Source organism: Anomaloglossus baeobatrachus, chromosome 3 (genome assembly GCF_048569485.1).
Source record: "Anomaloglossus baeobatrachus isolate aAnoBae1 chromosome 3, aAnoBae1.hap1, whole genome shotgun sequence".
NCBI lineage: Eukaryota > Metazoa > Chordata > Amphibia > Anura > Aromobatidae > Anomaloglossus > Anomaloglossus baeobatrachus.
This window is the reverse complement of record NC_134355.1, coordinates 196408747-196433309: the sequence shown is the minus strand read 5'-3', so window position 1 is coordinate 196433309 and position 24563 is coordinate 196408747. Positions and strand designations below refer to the sequence as shown.

Below are 24563 nucleotides of genomic sequence, written 5' to 3'. Positions count from 1 at the left end.
CACTCCTGTCGGGTACTGTAATCACATTTCTGGCTTTTGGAACGTCACAACTCATCATGAACTAGGCGAGCTGTGGTGTCCAGTCCCTGCCGCACCCCATCCTGCCCAAGCTCTGCTCATTTTATTGGTACTGGGAGAAATGTAGTTGAAAACACCCAAAAGTTGCCAAATTTAGGACCAACTCGCGTTTTTGCACTGAAAACGTCTGTATCCACACTCTTATTAAAATTTTCTTTTTGATGTGTTGAAGCTACATCTAAGAAGATTACATTCATTTTTTTTTTCACAATGAAAATGATAGTAGCCGTGTAGCTGAAACCTGGGTTAACCGAAAAGTTTAAAATGGATGTTATTGATCGCAAAGTTTTGCAAGGAACATTGCTGTTTATCTGCATCTGAAAGCTATTAAAGTAAAAAAAAAGCTTATACTCGCCTAACGTGCCAGCGATGTCGGTACTCACGTTCCCGCGGCTCAAGTGAGGTTGTGACATCACATGAGCCCCACGCCCAATCATTGCTGACTTCCCTCCTCTGCCTTCAGACATGAGTAATCAATGGGAACTGAGAGCTGCGGCTGGCTGCTCACTCCCTGTTAACCCCTTCAGCCCCCAGCCTACTTTGACCCTAAAGACGAGGCCACTTTTTGCAATTTTGACCAGTGTCACTTTATGAGGTTATAACTCTTGAACGCTTCAACGGATCCCGGTGATTCTGAGATTGTTTTTTCGTGACATATTGGGCTTCATGTTAGTGGTAAATTTAGGCCGATATTTTTTGCGTTTCTTTGTGAAAAAAACGGAAATTTCACCAAAATTTTTAAAATGTTGTAATTTTCAAACTTTGAATTTTTATGCTCTAAAACCAACGAGACATATGGCACAAAATAATTAATAAATAACATTTCCCACATGTCTACTTTACATCAGAACAATTTTGGGGAAAAAAAAAATTAAGAAAGTTTATGAGCAATTTCTGATTTTTACAACAAAATTTACAAAACCACTTTTTTTAGGGACCACATCACATTTGAAGCTATTTTGAAAGGTCTACATGACACAAAACACCCAAAAGTGACACCATTCCAAAAACGGCACCCCCTCAGGCTACTCAAAACCACATTCACGGGGGTGAGGGGGAGGGGGCGGGCAGTCGATCACGGGGGTGAGAGGTGGGGGTGCGGGCAGCAGATCGGGGAGACCGGTGGCAGATGGAGGAGGGCGGCGGCGGCGGATCGGGAGGCTTTTCGCCGGTTTGATACAGTACAATGGCAGCGCGGCAACGTCCAGGTCCCATGCTCCGGTCACATAACAGCATGATACCGGAGCTTGTCGCCCTGCCATTGTACTGTATACACTGTACTGGCATGCTCCAGGACCGACAAGTGAAGCTGAGGGGGGCGGTCACCGGCAACAGGTCCACGGTGATTGGAGAGATCGGTCAAAAGACAAATCTCTCCAATCAGAGCTGCTGGAGCTGGGGGAGGGTAATCCAGCTGAGGTCACCCAACTCCAGCCAATTGTCAGTGCTACAGCTGCACTGATCATGGCTGGATTTCAATGTTTCAGCCATTTTCAATGGCTGAAACATTACAGTGGATGTGATTGGCTGAGCGGCGTTTGTAAGCCAATCACAGCCTCCGTAGGTCCGGGGAGGAGGCACCACCCCTCCTGAGGTCAGGCACAGGTCCCCTCTTTCCCGAATCTGCGGTTTGTGTTAACCGATCGCAGTCACCGGGGCTCCGGTGCCGCGATTTCGCCATGACGGATACATCCGTCATGGGTCTTTAAGTATTAGGGCACCATGACGGATGTATCCTGTCGTGAAGAGGTTAATTACTAAATTTCCACTGTAGTTTCCAACCACACATGGGGGATTGGCTTACTCAGAAACAAATTATGGATTTGATTTTCTCCTGTTACCCTTGTGAAAATTAAAAATGTAAAAACATATATATTTTTTTCTACTGTACTTTGCACTAATTTTTGTGAAGCAACTGAAACATTATAAAACTCCTCAGGGTCTTGAACACCTTGAGGGGTGCAGATTTTAAAATATGGTCTTTCTTTTCTCTGACATATGTGCCCCACAAAGTCATTTCAAAAGTTAAGTGGTTCCTTTAAAAAAAAATGTTTTGTAAGGGCTCATGTGCACGTTGCGTTTTTTTTTTGCGTTTCTTGCAGCGTTTTAACCTGCAGCGTCACATTGTCAAAATGCATGCGTTCTGCTTCCCCAGCAAAGTCTATGAGAATCCTGCAAAATCCGTGCGCACGATGCTTTTTTAAACGCAGCGTTTTGATTGTCAAAAATTTGACAAAATCTCTGCGTTTAGAAAAGCAACATGTCAATTCTTTTGTCCGTTTTGGCAGCGTTCTACACCCATTGAAATCAATGAGTTGTAGAAAGACGCTACATAAAAATGCTAAGCAGTGCGTTTGCACTGTATTTTTGTTGCGATCCGCTTGTTTTTTTGACATAACAAACCCAGGTCTTTCAGTTTCTCTTTCTCTCTCTCTGTCGATGTCGGTCTCTCCCTCCCACCCCCTCTCTCATACTCGCCAATCCACGAACACCGGAGCGGCGCTGCACGGCGTTCACACAGCTCTGGCGGCTTCTCTTTTGAAAATGCCGGCCGCTCATTCCAGCTCGTATTTCCTGCTTCCCCTGCCCACCGGCGCCTATGATTGATTGCAGTCAGACATGCCCCCACGCTGAGTGACAGTTTCTCACTGCAACCAATCACAGCCGGCTGTGGTGGGTCTATATCGTGCAGTAAAATAAATAAATACATTTAAAAAAAACAATCGTGCAGTCCCCCCCCCAAATGATACCCAGCCAAGATAAAGCCACACAGCTGTGGGCTGGTATTCTCAGGATGGGGAGCGGCACTTTTATTTAATAAGGAGTTAATGGCAGTCCATAGCTGCCACTAAGTCCTAGGTTAATCATGACAAGCGTCTATGAGACACCACCAATGATTAACCTGTAAGTTAAAGTTAAATAAACACACACACCCGAAAAAATCCTTTATTTGGAATAAAAGCCGAAATAAAAACACCCTCTTTCACCACTTTATTAAAATCCCCAAATACCCCTCCAGGGTGGCGTAATCCTCGCGAGGTCCTGCGACGCATCCAGCTCTGCTACATGAAGCTGACAGGAGCGGCCGTAGAACACACTGTCAGCTCCACGCAGCAACTGAAGCGAGCCGCACAATCAGCTGTGTCCTCATTCAGGTGACCCATGGCCACAGTTCTCAAGTGGAGGACTGCAGCTGTGGCCGCGGGTCACCTGAGTGAGGGCACCCCTGATCGCGCGGCTCACTTCAGTCACTCAGGGGATTTGCGGTCACAGGTGAGTCCTTCACGTGTAACCGCAAATCAGGCTGCGACACAGAGAGAGAGAGCCGTGCGATGTCAGTGAAATTGGGTGAAGCTGTGACGTCACTGCTGCGGACTCCTGTGTCCTGGCGCTGACCTTGGAGGTTCATCTGACTTCATGACAGCACACAGAGTCAGAGCCGCGGGATGACAATGAAGTCGGGTGCAGTTCATCCAAGTTCATTCTCATCGCGCGCCTCTGTCTGTGTCTGCTGTCAGCGGCTGTCAGTGGGCATGTAGCAGACCTGGGCGACCGCACTGACAAAAATGCATCCAAAATCGCATGTAAAATGCATCCAACATACATGCGTTTTGGATGCATTCTTTTTGTCAAAACGCAGTGTCCAGTCTGCCAGAGGGTGCATTTATTTCTGCACTGGTCAGGACGCAGTGTGCGCATGAGCCCTTAGTTGTATTGAAAAAAAATAAAACCGGTTCTAAACTTTTAAACCTAACAAAAAAAAGATGTATCAAGAATTATACTGTTGTAATCTAGACAGATTCACACCTTATTTGTTAACCATTTTGTGTGGTATGACTGTTTGTTTTGAGGCATAAGAAATCAAATTCGCAAATTTTTGTAAAATTTCATTTATATTCCTAAACGGAAATCATATTGGCTTAAATTTGCAGCTAATATAAAGTACAATGTGTCAAGAAAAAAACTTAGAATCGCTGGAATATTTGGAAGTATTCCAAAGTTATTACCACATAGTGTGACACAGGTCAGATTTGAAAACATTTGGCCTGGTCAGGAAGGTGGGAGAGGGTAAAGGGAACCTGTCACCAGATTTAGTTCCTACAAGCTGCGGCCACCACCAGTGAACCTTTATGTACAGCATTCCAGAATGCTGTATATAAGAGCCCAGGCTGCTCTGTATAACCTAAAAAAACACTTTTATAATACTCACCTAGGGGGCAGTCTGGTCTGATGGGTGTCGCTGCTCTCCGGTTCGGCGGCAATCGCCATCCTCCTTTTACCCAGCCCAGTGTGGATGATGTGTCCCACGTCATCCACACAGGCCGGCATTGCAGTCTTGCGCATGCGCATTTTGATCTGCCTTCAGCAGGGCAGAGCAAAGTACTGTAATGCACAGGCACGAGGTAAGGTGAAAGACTGCCCGCAGTACTACAGTACTTTGATCTGCCCTCAGCAGGCCAGATCAAAGTGTGCATGCGCAGGACCGCAATACCGGCCTATATGGATGATATAGGACATGTCATCCACACTGGTCTGGGTAGAAGGACACCGATCGCCACAGAGAGAAGGCATTGGATCGAAGAACAGCAACGCTCATTGGACCAGACTGCCCCCTAGGTGAGTATAATAAAAGTGTTTTTTATGTTAAACAGAGCGGCCTCGGCTCTTATATACAGCATTATAGAATACTGTATACAAGAGCCCACTGGTGGTGACCACAGCTTATAGGGGCAAAATCTGGTGACAGGTTCCCTTTAAATATATATACTGCTCAAAAAAAATAAAGGAAACACTTAAACAACAAAATGGTATTTTAGTGTTCCCTTTATTTTTTTTGAGCAGTATATATAAAGCTACCCGGGTTATGTAATGGTGCTGTCTGTGCTCTTAACACGACCTCCCTTGTGATCCTCATTTATTTGAGACTAACGTTATATCCACTAGAAGTAATCGGTAACAGAGAATCTGTGTCATGGATTTTACTACCTCATCTGAGAGCAGTATGATGCAAGAAAAGAAACCCCTAATCCAAAGTTGTATTACTTAGTTTATTGGTTGCAGTATTTGCAATACAATCGGAGATCTTAAATGTAGGATGGTATCAGCTGAGAAAGCTAACTACACCCACACCAGGCTTCCTATGTATATATCAATAATTAAAAAATCCCTGAGCTAGCATAACACATTCAAAAAAGGGGATAGTGACCATGACAATTATATAAAGATAAAATGCTGAATTTTATTGAAATAAATGTTAAAAATTCAAATTACATCACATAAAACAAATTATGGACAAAAATGTTCCCTTATTTTTAGCAGCAAACAAACAGGAAAAAAGTGCTTAGTGCAAACACCAATCATTAAATGTTGGCAGATTAAATAATACCCAAAAAGTGAGGAATCTAGTGGAATGCTATAAAGTGCTAAATGAGATCCAAGCTGTCTCTTACATACAGTAGCAATTGTATTGAATATCCAATATTTACAATAAATTACGGTATATAAGCAAGGTCTGCTACCTTAATGCTGCATGGGCTAGTGGTCCTGTTTGCTGCATATCCCGACTCAAGTTTTGTGCGTTTTTTTTCTCGGGGGGCGCACCAGGCTTCCTATGTACATAGGCCACACCAGGCTTCCTCTGTACATCGTCTATTGACAGGGAGCTGCTTATCACAGGAGATGGCTTGATCGGATTAGCTGTTTCATGACCCCTAGACCAGGCAGTGATAATTACCTAGAGGTTAAGGCCACGTCTCGCTAAGCAACATCGCTAGCGACGTCGCTGCTGAGTCATGTTTTTTGTGACGCAACAGCGATCTTGCTAGCGATGTCGCTGTGTGTGACATCCAGCAACGACCTGGCCCCTGCTGTGAGGTCGTTGGTTGTTGCTGAATGTCCTGGACCATTTTTTGGTCGTTGCTCTCCCGCTGTGAAGCACACCATGCTGTGTTTGACAGCGAGAGAGCAACGATCTGAATGTGCAGGGAGCCGGCTTCTGCGGACGCTGGTAACCAAGGTACACATCGGGTAACCAAGCAAAGCACTTTGCTTGGTTACCCGATATTTACCTTGGATACCAGCGTCCACAGCTTCTAGAAGCCGGCTCCTTGCACTCGTAGGCAAGGTACACATCGGGTAACTATAAGCAAAGCGCTTTGCTTATTTTGCTTAGTAACCCGATGTGTACTATGGTTACCAAGCACAGCGTTGTTACACTGGTGGCTGATCTCTGATCGCTGTGGAGATCTGCCTGATTTACAGCTCACCAGCGACCATGTAGCGACGCTCCAGCGATCCCTGCCAGGTCAGATCGCTGGAGCGTCGCTAAGTGTGACGGTACCTTTAGTGATGATCAAGCACTACCGTGCTCAAGTGCTCGGTACTCGTAACAAACAGTCGGACGCTTGGACGGGCGTGACTCATGTATCAAGTATAATGGAAGTCAATGGAAAAATGCATCGCTTCCCCATTGACTTCCATTATGCTCAGTACTCAACTCGAGCCCGTCTGAGTGTTCGACTGCTCGTTATGAGTACTGAGCACCCCAGCATGGCAGTGCTCACTCATCACTACCAGCGATAAAACTTTCATTAGAAGTAAACTACAGCACACAGTGTAATAAGAGACAGTTTACTGAATTCTTTCTTTTAACCCCTACCTCATGCTGTCCTCCGCTTATATAGCAAAAACCTGCTGACAAATTCACTTTAATGAATGCAAGTAGATAAGTATATTGAAAAATGTTCCAATCATTGCATATCACCGCCACCGCCATGAGTATTCCTTGCGAGAATACCCATATGTGAACATTATGGCACGGTTACCCAACACATTAGAAGTAATCATCTCTCCAGACAATAAGTGATACATTGCACATTGGTGGAGATCTGATCACTAGGACCCCAGCGAAGCCTAGAACGGTGCTTTTACATGCCCAGTCAGAAAGGATCAGTGTCCGCGCATGCGCCCCACCACTCCATTTATTCTCTTCGGGACTAGAGAATTTTTTGATAGTTTCTGATAGGTCGATCTCTATAATGAGCCTTATCCAGTTAGGATGCTTGTAATTGTTGATTGAGGAAACGAGAAAAAGACGAGCAGGCAATATGGAGGCATGTACGTGAGTAAGACATATAGAAACTATCTTTATTCTATCCATCACAGACATCATATAGCCAAGCTCAGGCTCATCCCCGCTCTCCTACCGTAAACCCATCTTTATCATTTACCACATGTCTTTATTCTATATGGGTTTCTTGGCCACTTGTCTACCGAATAGTAATTCATTCTATTACGAGGGCTTTTTTATTATATGCCCTGGAAGTTAAAGAGGACCTGTCACCAGGTGACTAGTGACCAGGTTTTGCTCTTATATGTTTCCTCTGCTGCTCCCGAGTATTTTGGATTTTGTTCTGAGCCTGTTTATTTAGTGATAACTCATATGGTCTTTACGTATGGGGTGTTACGCTTACAATTATGCAGAGCAGCCTGAAGATACGCCCCAGAGAGACCTGTGATTAACGCTCCTTGGTACAGATCATAAAAACGAGCTCATATCTCTGGGACAGTATGGCGGATTTATAAAAAAAACAATACTCAGAGTAGTAGAGGGAATAAACTAAGTGGACTAGCTGGTCACTTTTCTGGTAGCAGGTCCTCTAGATGAGCTTTCCATTGCCTACTTTGCATTCATCTTTGGGCTCAGTTAATATTTTACCATGATGAATAGCTCTGCCTCCGTTTTTGCCGTTGGGCTTACTTATTTGACAAACATTTGCATTCTGCTGGTTTCACCCTGTACATTTTATTCATTGCTTACTAATTGTGTGAGGAAGAAGGGGATTTACATTATCACCTTAAGGGTTTGCTCACAGGAGCGTATAAACCAGATTAGTGCAATCTGACAAAAGGTATCACATTTGTACCAGTGTTATTCAATGAGGCAGTGCAGAGCTGCGATTCCGCTGTATTCGGCACGAGAAAAAATGGCAGCATGGTGCGATTTCACTTCAAAATCTGTATGGGGTAACAAAAAAATCAGATGCCATTACAGGCCATCAGTATGGCATTCAGTTTATACATACATTACAATTCTGTAAGATGGGAAACTAAATGGTCCTGTAAAAGGTTAATAGCTGCTGAGTCAAAAAACATTGCACACGGATGTCAATGAGATACAATTATCCCACTTTTCTGGGTGAGAATGGGATTTGGGACGTATGACTTTATGTGGCAATAACTGTTCTACATATCCCAGTGATTTTAAGATTGTTTTTTCGTGACACATATTTTATGATAATGGTATATTTAGGTCAATATGTTTTGCGTTTCTTTATCAAAATATCAGAAATGTGAAAACATTTTTTTTAAATATAACAATTTTCAAGCTTTGAATGATTATCCCTTTAATCCAGATATCACTTTAACCCCACCACACAAAATAGTTAAAGGAAATCTGTCAGCAAGATTTTGCAATGTTAGCTGAGGACAGCATGCTGCAAGGGTTAAAAAAGAAAAAAAAACATATGTGCTTCCCTTATCAGTGTGTGAGCTAAAGGGTTTATTACCCTGTGATTAGCATTAGAGGACTAAAAAGGCACATACCATGTTGTCCAGCACAAACCCTGCTGTGATTGACGGCTCACAGTCAATGCAGAGAGCCTGGTGTGGATGGGGCAGCTCCTAGCTCAGCTAAACTCAATTCTTTGATAATGTCAGAAGGCTGCACCCGGTAATCTAAGTTAAACATGGTTAGTTTCAGAATCTCTTTGCTTATAACATTTTGCTCCCAGATGAAGTAGCAAAAACCTGCTGACAGATTCCCTTTACTAAATAACATTTATATCATCTCTGCTTTACAGCAGCACATGTGGAAAATGTTCCATCATTTTCTTAGAAGTTAGAAGCTTTAAAATTGTAGCAGTAAGTTTTCATTTTTCTCACAGAAATTTCCTAACCTTATTTTTATAGGGATCTATTTAGTTTTAAAGTGACTTTGGGGAACCTGTATATTAGAGACTCCCAAAAGTAATACCATTTTAAAAGCAGCCCCCTCAGGTATAGTGTACAGCTGACAACTACTGCATTTTCACCTGTTGGGGGACGCTATTCACTTATATCTCAGGTCATCAGATTTAAGTTGTATTGGTTGTGACTAAGGAGTTACGTTTTTTTACATTCTACAGTGCCTACAAGTAGTATTCAACCCCCTGTAGATTTAGCAGGTTTACACATTCGGAATTAACTTGGCATTGTGACATTTGGACTGTAGATCAGCCTGGAAGTGTGAAATGCACTGCAGCAAAAAAGAATGTTATTTCTTTTTTTATTTTTTAAATTGTGAAAAGTTTATTCAGAGGGTCATTTATTATTCAACCCCTCAATCCACCAGACCAGAATTTTGTTTGGTTCCCCTAAAGTATTAAGAAGTATTTCAGGCACAAAGAACGATGAGCTTCACATGTTTGGATTAACTATCTCTTTTTCCAGCCTTTTCTGACTAATTAAGACCCTCCCCAAACTTGTGAACAGCACTCATACTTGGTCAACATGGGAAAGACAAAGGAGCATTCTAAGGCCATCAAAGACAAGATCGTGGAGGGTCACAAGGCTGGCAAGAGGTACAAAACCCTTTCCAAGGAGTTGGGCCTACCTGTCTCCACTGTTGGGAGCATCATCCGGAAGAGGAAGGCTTATGGAACTACTGTTAGCCTTCCACGTCCTGGACAGCCTTTGAAAGTTTCCACCCGTGCCGAGGCCAGGCTTGTCCGAAGAGTCAAGGCTAACCCAGGGACAACAAGGAAGGAGCTCCGGGAAGATCTCATGGCAGTGGGGACATTGGTTTCAGTCAATACCATAAGTAACGTACTCCACCGCAATGGTCTCCGTTCCAGACGAGCCCGTAAGGTACCTTTACTTTCAAAGCGTCATGTCAAGGCTCGTCTACAGTTTGCTCATGATCACTTGGAGGACTCTGAGACAGACTGGTTCAAGGTTCTCTGGTCTGATGAGACCAAGATCGAGATCTTTGGTGCCAACCACACACGTGACGTTTGGAGACTGGATGGCACTGCATACGACCCCAAGAATACCATCCCTACAGTCAAGCATGGTGGTGGCAGCATCATGCTGTGGGGCTGTTTGTCAGCCAAGGGGCCTGGCCATCTTGTCCGCATCCATGGGAAGATGGATAGCATGGCCTACCTGGAGATTTTGGCCAAGAACCTCCGCTCCTGCATCAAGGATCTTAAGATGGGTCGTCATTTCATCTTCCAACAAGACAACAACCCAAAGCACACAGCCAAGAAAACCAAGGCCTGGTTCAAGAGGGAAAAAATCAAGGTGTTGCAGTGGCCTAGTCAGTCTCCTGACCTTAACCCAATTGAAAACTTGTGGAAGGAGCTCAAGATTAAAGTCCACATGAGACACCCAAAGAACCTAGATAACTTGGAGAAGATCTGCATGGAGGAGTGGGCCAAGATAACTCCAGAGACCTGTGCCGGCCTGATCAGGTCTTATAAAAGACGATTATTAGCTGTAATTGCAAACAAGGGTTATTCCACAAAATATTAAACCTAGGGGTTGAATAATAATTGACCCACACTTTTATGTTGAAAATTTATTAAAATTTAACTGAGCAACATAACTTGTTGGTTTGTAAGATTTATGCATCTGTTCATAAATCCTGCTCTTGTTTGAAGTTTGCAGGCTCTAACTTATTTGCATCTTATCAAATCTGCTAAATCTGCAGGGGGTTGAATACTACTTGTAGGCACTGTATATGTTGTCTGTGACGAGTATAAGGGTACGTGCACATGAGTTTTACTTTTGTTTTTAACCTGACATATTTTTGCAGCATACAAAATGCTGCATTTTATAGTACAAGCAAAGTGGATGATATGTATTGAAATCTGCTGCCCACTGTGCTTTTTTTTTTATGCTGTGTAAACTGACCTGCGGTGCTTATTTCCAAGCTGCAGCATGTCAGTTTCTCTTGTGGGTACGCTGATTTTTTAATTTATTTATTTTTTCCCAGAAATTCCCCATAAGGGTGCTTTACACTCTGCGACATCGCTAACGATATATAGTCGGGGTCACGTCGTTAGTGACGCACATCTGCCGCAGTTAGCGAGCATGTGACACCAAGGAGCGACAATCCACGATCGCAAAAGCGTCAAAAATCGTTAATCGTTGTCACGTCGCTCCTTTTCATAATATCGCTGCTGCCACAGGTACGATGTTGTTCGTCGTTCCTGCGGCGTCACACATTGCTATGTGTGACACCGCAGGAACGACAAACATCTCCTTACCTGCGTCCATCGGCAATGAGGAAGGAAGGAGGTGGGCGGCATGTTCCGGCCGCTCATCTCCGCCCCTCCTCTGCTACTGGGCGGCCGCTTAGTGACGCTGCAGTGACGTTGCTATGACGCCGAACACACCTCCCCCTTGAGGGAGGGATTGTTCGGCAGTCACAGCGACGTCGCTGAAAAGGTATGTGCGTGTGACGCTGCCGTAGCGATAATGTTCGCTACGGCAGCGATCACAAAATGTCGCACGAACGACGGGGGCGGGTGCTATCGTGCTCTCGACATCGCTAGCTATCGCTAGCGATGTCACAGTGTGTAAAACACCCTATAGACTTGCATTAGATGTGGAAATTCAGCAAGTAAAAAACCCACATCCTTTTTTGGAGCTTTTACACAATGGAAATGCATGTAATCCGCATGTAATGATGTCAGTATCATGAAGTTTCAAAAACAAAATAGCTTTATTTAAAGGATGACACACTAGAGACCGAAAACACAGTATCAAAAACACAATAAAAAAACAGTGTAAAAAATGCACACAAAAACGCAATTAAAAAAATGCATGCAAACGGAGGTGTGGAGATGGTGCAGAAATTCTGCAGCGCTAAAAACTCAACAGATACTGATACTGTTTGTTGGAATGAAGCCTAAAGGACGAGTGCCCATGATCAGGATTAGCAGCATTTTGGACGCAGTGTGCATTCTCTGCGTCTAAAACGCTGTGTTGTACAGTACAAGCACACTGGATGTGTTTTCCACTGCTAATGTGATCTGTCATTTTTCCTAACTCTTCCTAACTAAAGGCCGCTTTACAAGCTGCGATATCGTTACCGATATCGCCAGCGTGCGTACCCGCCCCAATCGGTTGTGCGACACGGGCCAATCGCTGCCCGTGTCGCACAACATCGCCCGGACCCGTCACACGGACTTACCTTCCCTGCGACGTCGCTGTGACCGGCGAACCGCCTCCTTTCTAAGGGGGCGGTTTGTTCAGCATCACAGCAGTGTCACTGAACCGCCGCCCAATAGAAGTGGAGGGGCGGAGATCAGTGGGACGTAACATCCCGCCCACCTCCTTCCTTCCGCATTGTGGCCGGGAGGCAGGTAAGGTAAGGTTCCTCGTTCCTGCGGTGTCACACGTACCGATGTGTGCTGCCGCAGGAACGAGGAACAACTTCGTTACTGCTGCAGTAACGATATTTGAGAATGGACCCCCATGTCACCGACGAGCGATTTTTCACGTTTTTGCGACGATGAAAAATCGCTCATAGGTGTCACACGCAACGGCATCGCTAAAGCGACCGGATGTGCGTTACAAATTCCGTGACCCCAACGAGATCACTTGAGCGATGTCGTAGCGTGTAAAGCCCGCTTTACTCTTCCCTAATATACGTCTGCTACCTACCCTGCTCTTGTAAGCTGATCTCTCTGCAGCTCCTACAGTATATTCCTGTGTTGATGTTTTAGCTTTGATCCCTCCGGATTGGAGACCGGAATTAGACCAACTGAGCAGATCACGTCTCTCTGAGTGACAAGCGCTGCGATGTGCCTGACGATCATTAGGTAGTAAATCATATTGCATGATCTGCACAGCCCAGTGCTTGTCACATGAAAGTACTGCACTTTAAAGCAGGCTGAGAGAAGACTAATGTGTGATCACTCACAGAGGCATCCTGCCCCCACCAGTGACGTGCCATGCTCAGTTTGTGCGATTCTAGTCTCCAAACCAGAAGGATCAAAACTAGAAGATCAATAAAGGTATATACATTATGCAGATAGATAAGCTTACAGGAGCAGAGTAGGTAACAGAAGTATATTGGGAAAGTGTTAGTTAGGAATAGTTAGAACAAATGACAGGGGTCACATTAATAGTGGAAAGCCTCTTTAATATTTTACGCAGTACTTAGATATTATTAAGTTTATTTTTGCTGGCAAAGTTGATACGTTTTCTCAGACCATATTCCTTTCTAAATTCACAGAAAACAGTGCTACCTACTGTTTTGTGCATGAAGGGTTTTTGTCATGACCTGTTCTATTATGGTGTTCTCTTCCTAAGGAAATATTGGATTCAAGTTGATTCCAAAAATATGTTCCATTAAGAATAACAGAAAACCACAATCTATTGTCCATATTTACAGAAATTCTTATTAGATAGCTGCCAATAGAAAAAACTGCTATTTTTACTGTCTCCACATAAACGTATGCTTATACAACTTTTATTATGTAGCTGTGAAATATTTTTGGGGGCCCAGTGATATTTTGTTTGTAGCCGTATTTGTCATATATTGTCAGCATGGTGTCCCTAATAACCCCTTCCAATAATCTGTCAATGTGGGTTGTTAGACCTATTGTTTAAATCAAGTTTTTGTGTTACATGTCATTTTAACAAGTACGTATATTAGAAAATAGCTTAGATTACGTCCCTAAATGGATGGGGATATAAACTGACAAGCAAAAGGGTAAAAATGATGACTTTCAGGCTCCATATCTCACCATCCACTATAGCTTCAGATGTGAGACTACCTTTATTTTATAGACAATCTCCTTGGCTATATCATACATAAATTTGACTTGCAACTATTTAGTATATAATTAGTTATGCAGCTTCTTGTCATGTCAATGCATTGTTACCGTTTTGGTTCTGGTGCAGAAAAAATAGGAAAATTGATTCAGCTCACCCTTTCAGTAGTCCAAAGTCAGGATCGATGCTGGTGCAGGCAGAACACTTCCAGGCAATATAGAATATAGTCTCCAGCACTCCAAAAGGTTAACACTATTTATTGAAATCCGTTTAAAAAAAGTCCAAAAATCATGATCACAGTGGGGGGGTGACATCAAGAGAAATCCGACATTTTCCAGAAATTGTCTACAGGTTCTCTCCTTTTGCTATGAGATCTTTCAGTATATCTGTGTGCACATTGTACATACAAGGTTAATCCTGGAGTAAGGCACTATTAGCCGAAACATGTCGGATTTCTCTTGATGTCACCCCCCCACTGTGATCATGATTTTTGGACTTTTTTTAAACGGATTTCAATAAATAGTTTTAACCTTTTGGAGTGCTGGAGACTATATTCTGTTTTGCTTCTGGTGGTGGAAAAATCTTTTTCTTCTTGTATACTACAAATTACAACCTGTTCTCACATTCCCTAATAGCTAGGTTTGATAGGTTGATTCCCAAGTAAAAGGTCACTGGTTTCAATGATGGAGCAGCCATGAAGATTTTCCAAGAAAAGAGAAACGGCATCATCCAGCTCATTGATAGCGATCTCTTGGCAACGAAAATTGCCAAACTGCATCATGTGAGTGTCATGACAGTTGGAAGAATACGAAATTAAAGAGGTATTGCCATCTCCAAGATCCCATCCCAGTTAAGGCCCCGTTACACGCTACGGTTTATCTGACGATATGTCATCAGAGTCACAGTTTTCGTGACGCACTTCGTCGTCGTTAGCGACGTTGTTGCGTGTGACACCTACGAGCGACTCCGTACGATCGTAAAACTAGCGAAAATTGTTGATCGTTGACACGTCGTTCATTTTCAAAATATTGTTCGTCGTTTCGAACGCAGCAGACATATCGGTACATTTGACACCCTGCCAATGACGAACAACATCGTTAGTGCGTCCGTCATCAGCGATGCGGGCGTGTCGTTACGAGCAATGCTCAACGCCTCCTCCGCTCTGATTGGTGTCACGCCAGGGTGTATGCTGTGGACAATCATACTCCTCTGTCGTTGCCGGAATCGTTGGGAGGAATGCTGTGTGATGGTGTCCACACGACCGCCTCGGTCAAACAATATATCGCTGAACGATGTAGCGTCGTTTGTGAGATGGGTACATGTGACCGCTACAAAACGACCTATGAGCGATCTCGGCAAATCGTAGCAACGATCTGGGCGTGTCCCATCGCTAACAAGATCGCTAGCAATATCGTTATGTGTAAAGCGGCCTTTAGTTAGTAAGTTAGTTGCTCGTGGTCATAACCATACCTTAGGTCCTCAAATGCCCTAAACATGAGGTAAATGACATAGATAATCAAGAGATCTATACTACATTTCTAATTTGAGGTATTTGCTAATATTATTATTATTATTATTACACTACTACATTTTGGGATAGGATTTTGGAAATGGCATTACCCCTATTAAGTATGTTTATCCATACAAAAACCAAGAGGTGGAAGTCCAGGCAAAATATTGGAGTTAACAAGTCGGTTCATCACAAGGTCTATCTGTTCTGGAGCTACAAACACGGCAATAGGGGTGGCTCGTATGCTTCATAATAGTGAGATCACAGACTCCCATGGAAGCACCATGTAATGCACGTTACACAAGTCTGGAATTTTGCCACGAAAAAAAATGTGAAGACTCTTCAACTTCAATATCGTTATAAGACGTTTGGCTCGAGTTTGTACACAAGTATGAAAAGTGGACAGTAGAAGATTCGAAACTGGTGATTTGGAGCAATGAGATGAAAGTCAATGGACTAGGCTCTGATGGGTGCAAAAGGATCTGGAAGAAACAAGGGAACAAAAGGCTAACAGATCAAGAATTGTCAAGTTCGATAGAGGAAGCTTGATTTTATAGTTGTTTCACAGCCAAAAGCATTAGATACTTGACCAGGATCGATGGTGGTCTCAATGAGTATCGTACAAGACGAGTTACTTCGTACAGTCGAGTACTATGGGTATGAAAAGTACAACATAGTGTTTCAGCAGGACAACGACCAGAAGCATAGAGATTGGCGAAGAAAAGGTTCAGTGACAATGAAGTTGAGGTGCACTTGTTGGTAGAGTTGAAGAAACAGCTTTATACATACCCAAGGGAGCCGACCAGTATGCACCAACATTGGGAATGTGTAGAAGAGACTTTGAATCAGATATCAGTGAAGACATGCTTGATTCTGATAGAGAGCATGCCCAGAAGGAATCAGGCAGTGCTGAAAGTCAAAAGGTGGATGTACAAAATACTAACACAATAATAACAAGGAAAATTTATATTTTAGGAGTAAAACAGTAACAATGTAGTAACATGACAAGAATCTGCTAATCATATGCTAAATAGTTGCATGTCAAATTTATGTATGAGATATCCAAGATGATTGTCTATGAAGTGAGGATAGTGTCACCCACAAAGCTGTAGTGGATGGGGAGATATGGAGCTTGAAAGTCAAAAGTTAAAAGCATTGTTAGGCTCTGTTCACACAGGGCATCTTTTGCTGTGTTTTTGGAGCGTTTTTGAGGTGACAAAGATGCGCCTAAATTCATGCATTTCCTTCCCCCAGCAAAGTCTGAGATTTCTATTTACTGTCCACACTCTGCATCTTTTTTTGTCTGCATCTTGGCTGTGTTTTTGAAGATGCAGCATGTCAATTCTTTTTGCGTTTCCCAGCGTTTTTGAGCCCTTCTAGTCAATAGATTTGACTTTAAAAACACATTGGGCAAAATGCAGTAAAAACACGTAAAAAATGCTTGGTTTTTTTTATGCGTTTTTGCCATGGGTGCGTGTTTTGTGCGTTTTTTGAGGCTAAAAACACTGCATCTTAAGATGCACTGTGTGAACACAGCCTTACCCTTTTTCTCGCCAGTGTAGATGGAAATCTAGTTTGACTTCGTACCACCCTTATAATATAATTTGGGCTCTCTCCTTAGAGTAATTGGAGACTGTTCACAGATGGACCAACAGTTCGCCTCTCATATATCTCTCCCGTCGGCTCTTCTCCTGCCATTTTCCCAAGAGACTGATAATTTCTGAATTAATCCTTTATTAATATTAACCTGGTGAGAATGGCAAAAGACCAGGCAATTGTTATCATTACAACTTTAACTATTCCACCCACCTCTCCCTAATTCAACACCCCAACATAGACAATGTCATCCTTTTACCTTTGGTATAAAATGGAATTTCGATCTATTGACAACTTAATAGATTTTTCACACTGAAATATACTATTTCAGAACTTAATTATATATCCCCCCAAATCTCTTTGGCCTCTAACCCTTATCTGCAAGCTAAGACATATATCATCTATTGTGCCCCACCTTACTGACACAGAGTGGAACCCACAATTAGGGATATTCTTTTGACAATCTCAGCCCTCAAAAAGCCAACTATCAAGGTATTATAAGTTCCTTAATAAACCTATAGACCATGCCGCCCTATCAACAACACTAACCAAATTGTGGAGCAATATAAGAGAACTCACAAAACCAACCCTACTTACAGCAATGGATTATAGCCATAAGTTTCTCCCTTCAGGGCAATATATACAAACGCTCCTCTGTCATCGTGCCTATATTACCCCTATAAGGGGACATAGGATGGGTATTTTCCCTACATTAAATTGTTACAAGTGTAACGCCCCGAGGCTGACCTGTACCGCTGAATGTGGTCTTGCCCACAAATAGTCTTTTTAGACATGGATCCGTGCTTTTGTATCTAATCTGACCATTTTCACCCCCTTTGGTCCTATTTGGGCCATTTTCGCATGCTTGCTTGCTGAAACTTATCGATACAATCCTGGTGTAAGGAAACATACACATAGTAGCAGCAGTGGACCCAAAAATGTCTTCACACATGGCTTAGTCCACATCTCACGTCACACAATTTGGTTTTGGACAAACTTGCTTCTTTGATGTAAACGGACTGGGTGGAGGCATCTCTTCAAAAGGAGCAGAGTTAAGGATTTCTTTTACAATTGTCAGAGTTGTATTGAATTTTTACTTTACAACATTCGGAAATACTTGGAACATAGTTTCGGACCAACCGTGTGGTTTCAACAAGGGCTTTTAATGGGGGATCCTCCGATAATGTCACCCTAGTTATCATGTCTGCATTGTGGCGGCACAAAGTCAGGCCCCATGATGAGATCCTCTACTGCCATCTCCTCTACAGTCACAGTCATTTTCTTTGATGGGAGAGAGAAGAGGACATGGTAATTGCTGTTACTGGCGCTCATTTGACGCCATTGTTAAAGTTTACTTTAACCTACTCCACAGACTACACTGACTTACCGTATATCAAAAAGGTCATATATAGAATGTGCTCTTTACACTCAAATCAACCCTTTGTTTATATATTCTTTATATATATGTATATATATATATATATATACACACACGTTTTGTGTTATGGAATCTTCAAAATGTTAATAAAAACATTTTTGGCCATTTTTTACTGATATCTGACCGATTAATTTCATATTGTCTTGACAGTTATACTCGCTAAATGATTACAAGCCTCCAATTTCCAAGGCTAAAATGACACAGATCACAAAGTCTGCAATTAAAGCGATAAAGGTAAGAAGCTGTATTTCTGCAACTCATTAGCCCCTTCCTGTATAAATCATACTCAGTGGGTGCAATAATCACTAGTGTTATAGGAATAACATTTATGACGGAACTGCTAGACGTTTTATTCATACGTTTAAAGGGAACCTGTCATATGGAAAACAATATTAACATGCAGATATAGGGTTAATCTGCAGATTAAAATTGTGAACCTGCTTGGTGCCCAAACATAGCCCAAGACCCCAATATTTTTGTTTACTGAACATTATCAGGGCATGTGTGTTTTTGAGGCGCTTTATAGTTTCCTTTTTGGGTTACATATGACATTATGATCCCCTTTTATTCAATTTTTTTGCAGGCAGGATAAACAAAAAACAGAATCACCAGGGTGATAAATTATGTGTCACTTTCACAGTACAGGTGCTGGGTACTAGTGATGGGTACTTTTATTTATTTCGTTTTTTACTTTTCGGGGTGGGGGGCTTAATAAAAATGTGATGTGGGGCACTACTGGGCCTCCTCGTTAGTTAGCTGACTTGGTTCATAATTACCACACCATGTGAGTGGTTAAAGGAACTCTGTCAGCAGGTTTTTGCTTTTGCAATCTCAAGCCAGTATGAGATAGGAGTTGAGACACTGATTTCAGCCACGTGTCACTTATTAGGCTGTGATGTTGTCTTAATACACCTTGTCTTGTAGGCTGTGATGGTTTTTTTTTAAGCAACCTTGTCTGTTTACGCTCCTAGCACTGAGTAGTACTTCACTATCAGTATGTAATGTACACAGAGAGCTGTGCTGTAGGCAGGGTTAGCTTTCTGAGTACTGCTACATCTAAAAATTCTGACTGTGTCACAACTGCTGCATTCAGTAAAGTAAGTGATACATCGCTGGAATCAGGGTCTCTATGCCTACATTATCCGCGCAAACAGATTTGTACTTTTGGGAAAAATGTATTCAAGAAAAACGTCTTTTCATATTTTTCTACTAATAGAGTTTAAAACATCAGTAGGTTATAAATACACGTATACACAAATAATCATTTGTGGTATTACTAAGGCAATAATATTATTGCACATTAAGAGTAGCCCCGGCCGGTGGCTAGAACGTTTGAGAATTATAATTAAAAACAACTGATAGTCCAACAGGAATAAAACACCCTCTTCAAAATAATGGAAAAAATCTTTCTTGTTCCTTATGCGGTAAAGCGCACGTTCTTAGTCAATTCACAGGGTAAGCGCTTACTTACACATTAACTATTGATTTGTCTAAAAACGTGTGCTTTACCGCATAAGGAACAAGAAAGATTTTTTCCATTTTTTTGAAGTGGGTTTTTTTATTCCTGTTGGACTATCAGTTGTTTTTAATTATAATTCTCAAACATTCTAGCCACCGGCCGGGGCTACTCTTAAGGCCGCTTTACACACTGCGACATCGCTCAAGTGATCTCGTTGGGGGTCACAGAATTTGTGACGCACATCCGGCCGCTTTAGCGATGTCGTTGCGTGTGACACCTATGAGCAATTTTGAATCGTCGCAAAAACGGCCAAAATCGCTCATCGGTGACATGCCCCCTATTCTCGAATATCGCTGCTGCTCAGTGTACGAAGTAGTTCGTCATTCCTGCGGCAGCACACATCGCTCCGTGTGACACTGCAGAAACGAGGAACCTCTCCTTACCTGCGGTTGCCTGCAATGAGGAAGGAAGGAGGTGGGCGGGATGTTACGTCCCGCTCATCTCCGCCCCTCTGCTTCTATTGGGCGGCGGTTCGGTGACGCTGCTGTGACGTCGCTGTGGCACTGAACGAACCGCCCCCTTAGAAAGGAGGCGGTTCGCCAGTCACAGCGACGTCGCTAGGCAGGTAAGTAGTGTGACGGGTCTGCGCGATGTTGTGCGCCACGGGCAGCGATTTGCACGTGTCGCACAACCGATGGGGGCGGGTACGCTCGCTAGCGATATCGATCACGATATCGCAGCGTGTAAAGCTGCCTTTAATGTGCAATAATATTATTGCCTTAGTAATACCACTAATCATTATTTGTGTATACGTGTATTTATAACCTACTGATGTTTTAAACTCTATTAATGAGTGTTATAGTAGAAAAATATAAGTGAAAACTGTGGAAAAAGAAAGCGCAATAGGGTCTTACCCCAATATATATAGGGTGAAGCAAAGAATAATCCTACTCACCAATTCGGGTTGTGACAGTCACAACACCTATAGCAGCATGTAACACCAAGTCCCGGCAGCGGTCCCCAAGAGGCAGATAACAGAGAGTAGTAGAGAATGGGTTTCACAGCCGCGCCAAAAGACTACTGGATTCTTCTCAGATTAATGTTTCTTTTATTTCATAACAGGTCAAGTCTACGCGTTTCAGAAGGACACAGCTCCCTTCTTCAGGACAAACCAGCAAAGAATCATCAAATCTCTTTGATGATTCTTTGCTGGTTTGTCCTGAAGAAGGGAGCTGTGTCCTTCTGAAACGCGTAGACTTGACCTGTTATGAAATAAAAGAAACATTAATCTGAGAAGAATCCAGTAGTCTTTTGGCGCGGCTGTGAAACCCATTCTCTACTACTCTCTGTTATCAGTAGAAAAATATAAAAAGACGTTTTTCTTGAATACATTTTTCCCAAAGGTACAAATCTGTTTGCGCGGATGAATTACTAGTACCAGTTAAATATCTTACGTTAATCAGGCAATAGAGGAGTTTGCACTTAATCCAGCAGCTACAGATATTTAGGGACTCCAGCGCTGGTTTTTATCTGTATAGACTATACGGGTAAGTTCACACAGTGCGTTTTTCGCGGCGTTTTTGCGCAGTTTTCGGGTGCGTTTTTGCTCAGAAAACTGCATGACTTTGCTTCCCCAGCAAAGTCTATGAGTTTTCATTTTTGCTGTCTGCACACAGCGTTTTTTTTCAGCTGCGTTTTTGTGGTGCCAGACGCATCAGCTGATCGGATCGTAAGTCTCGGGGTGACGCCAGCGGCCGGCCGGTTTAACCTATCAGCGGATGCGTCAGTAGACTTCATCCCTGATTACCGGCAGCTCCTGCAGCGATCGGACGAGATCAGACTCGCTCCAGGAGCTCCCGGTAATCAGCACATAAGTGAGTATTTTTTTTTTTTTGCACCGATGCCTCTGCTGATTGTATAAACGGCTTTTATGCAATCAGCTGATGTGTGATGTGATTCAGGCACTTGAACCTGACACATCATCTGATCGCTTTGCCTTCCAGCAAACCGATCAGATGATATTGGATCCGGATTGGACGGCGCGGGACCCTTGACCCAGGATTACTGCGGAGGGGAGTTCTTTATTTCAATAAAGATGGAGTCTATAATTGTGTTGTGTTTTATTTCTAATAAAAATATTTTTCTGTGTGTTGTGTTTTTTTTTATCTTTACTAGAAATTCATGGTGGCCATGCCTAATATTGGCGTGACACCATGAATTTCCGGCTTAGGGCCAGCTGATAATATACAGCTAGCCCTAACCCCATTATTACCCAGTGAGCCACCCAGCATCAGGGCAGCTGGAAGAGTTGGATACAGCGCCAGAAGATGGTGCTTCTATGAAAGCGCCATTTTCTGGGGTGGCTGCGGACTGCAATTCGCAGCGGGGGTGCCCAGAAAGCATGGGCACCCTGCACTGTGGATTTCAATCCCCATCTGCCTAGTTGTACCCGGCTGGACACAAAACTTAGGCGAAGCTCACGTCATTTTTTTTTTATTATTTTTTCATGAAATTCATGAAATAATTTAAAAAAAAAGGGCTTCTCTATATTTTTGGTTCCCAGCCGGGTACAAATAGGCAGCTGTGGGTTGGGGGCAGCCCGTGCCTGCCTGCTGTACCCGGCTACCATACAAAAATATGGTGAAGCCCATGTCATTTTTTTTGTTTGGGGGGGGGCAAAGAAATCCTGCATACAGTCCTGGAAGGAGGATGCTGAAACTTGTAGTTCGACAGCGGCTGTCTGCTCTCCTGCATACACTATTGGATGGAGGATGCTGAGCCTTGTAGGTCTGCTCCCCCTGACTCTCCCTCCAGCATACAGTCCTGGTTGGAGCATGCTGCAAAAAAAAAGGTCTGATGTCATTTCCTTCAATATGTTCTTCATTCTCCACTAGTGTATGCAGAAGAGCAGACAGCTGCAGAACTACAAGGCTCAGCATACTCCATCCAATAGTGTATGCAGGAGAGCAGACAGCAGCTGCAGAACTACAAGGCTCAGCATGCTCCTTCCAGGACTGTATGCTGGAGGGAGAGTCAGGGGGAGCAAACCTACAAGGCTCAGCATCCTCCATCCAATAGTGTATGCAGGAGAGCAGACAGCAGCTGTCGAACTACAAGGCTCAGCATCCTCCTTCCAGGACTGTATGCAGGATTTCTTTGCCCCCCCCAAACAAAAAAAATGACGTGGGCTTCGCCATATTTTTGTATGCTAGCCGGGTACAGCAGGCAGGCACGGGCTGCCCCCAACCCCCAGCTGCCTATTTGTACCCGGCTGGGAACCAAAAATATAGAGAAGCCCTTTTTTTTTAATTATTTCATGAATTTCATGAAATAATTAAAAAAAAAAAAAAAAAAAATGACGTGAGCTTCGCCTAATTTTTGTGTCCAGCCGGGTACAACTAGGCAGCTGGGGATTGGAATCTACAGTGCAGGGTGCCCATGCTTTCTGGGCACCCCCGCTGTGAATTGCAGTCCGCAGCCACCCCAGAAAATGGCGCTTTCGTATCCAACTCTTCCAGCTGCCCTGATGCCGGGTGGCTCACTGGGTAATAATGGGGTTAGGGCTAGCTGTATATTATCAGCTGGCCCTAAGCCCGAAATTCATGGTGTCACGCCAATATTAGACATGGCCACCATGAATTTCTAGTAAAGATAAAAAAAAAGCACAACACACAGAAAAATATTTTTATTAGAAATAAAACACAACACAATTAGTGACTCCATCTTTATTGAAATAAAGAACCCCCCCTCCACAGTAATCCTGGGTCAAGGGTCCCACGCCGTCCAATCCGGATCCAATATCATCTGATCGGTTTGCTGGAAGGCAAAGCGATCAGATGATGTGTCAGGATCAAGTGCCTGAATCACATCACACAGCAGCTGATTGCATAAAAGCCATTTATACAATCAGCAGATGCATCAGTGCAAAAAAAAAAAAAAAAAAAATACCCACTTATGTGCTGATTACCGGCAGCTCCTAGAGAGAGTCTGATCCCGTCCGATCGCTGCAGCAGCTGCCGGTAATCAGGGATGAAGTCTCTTGACGCATCCGCTGATAGCTTAAACCGGCCGGGCGCTTTTGTCAGCCCGAGACTTACGATCAACTGATGCGTCAGGTGACTGCATCAGGTGATCCATCGCCAGGTCCTGCATCCTGCAGGCATACGTACCCGGGGAGACTGCACACACCCGGAGCGGCGGTACCGGGAGGGGATGGCAGCGGGCATGGCACCGGGAGTCTGCAGACAGGTGAGTATGACTTTTTTTTTTTTCTACTGTTCACTTTTGTTTTCGCAGCCGCTTCCACCTCCTGCCCGTATATGACGCCGCACGGCAGCATACATGCACAGGACGGGAAGTGGAAGCGGCAGTGACGGTACCGGGAGGATTCACGCGTCTGTATTTACTGACAGAAGGAATCCTCTTCCTGTACACGTCACTTTACTACCCACTTCCTGCGTTTATAGCTGCGTTTTTGGTCTTAGAAACGCACTTAAACGCACCAAAACGCACCTATTTGCGTTTCTCATTGCGTCTTTCAACATCCCATTGCACTCAATGGATGAAAAGCGCAGTGAAAAACGTGGGAATAATTGACATGCTGCGTTTTTGTGGTACCACAAAAACGCAGCTGAAAAAAAAACGCTGTGTGCAGA

The 24563-nt window shown here is 43.4% G+C and overlaps 1 protein-coding gene across 6 annotated transcripts in view; it reads left to right on the top strand.

Annotated features, from left to right (window-relative positions):
- Window positions 1-24563, top strand: part of SCAF8 (SR-related CTD associated factor 8) — a 333369-nt gene that overhangs the window by 64835 nt on the left and 243971 nt on the right. For all 6 annotated transcript variants that reach the window (XR_012751614.1, XR_012751615.1, XM_075339680.1 and 3 more), the window contains one exon: window positions 18600-18683. Coding sequence is in view for 4 of the 6 variants with exons in the window: in XM_075339680.1 (XP_075195795.1) it covers window positions 18600-18683 (84 nt within the window). In the remaining 2 variants the exon portion in view is untranslated. The remainder of the gene's footprint in view (window positions 1-18599; window positions 18684-24563) is intronic.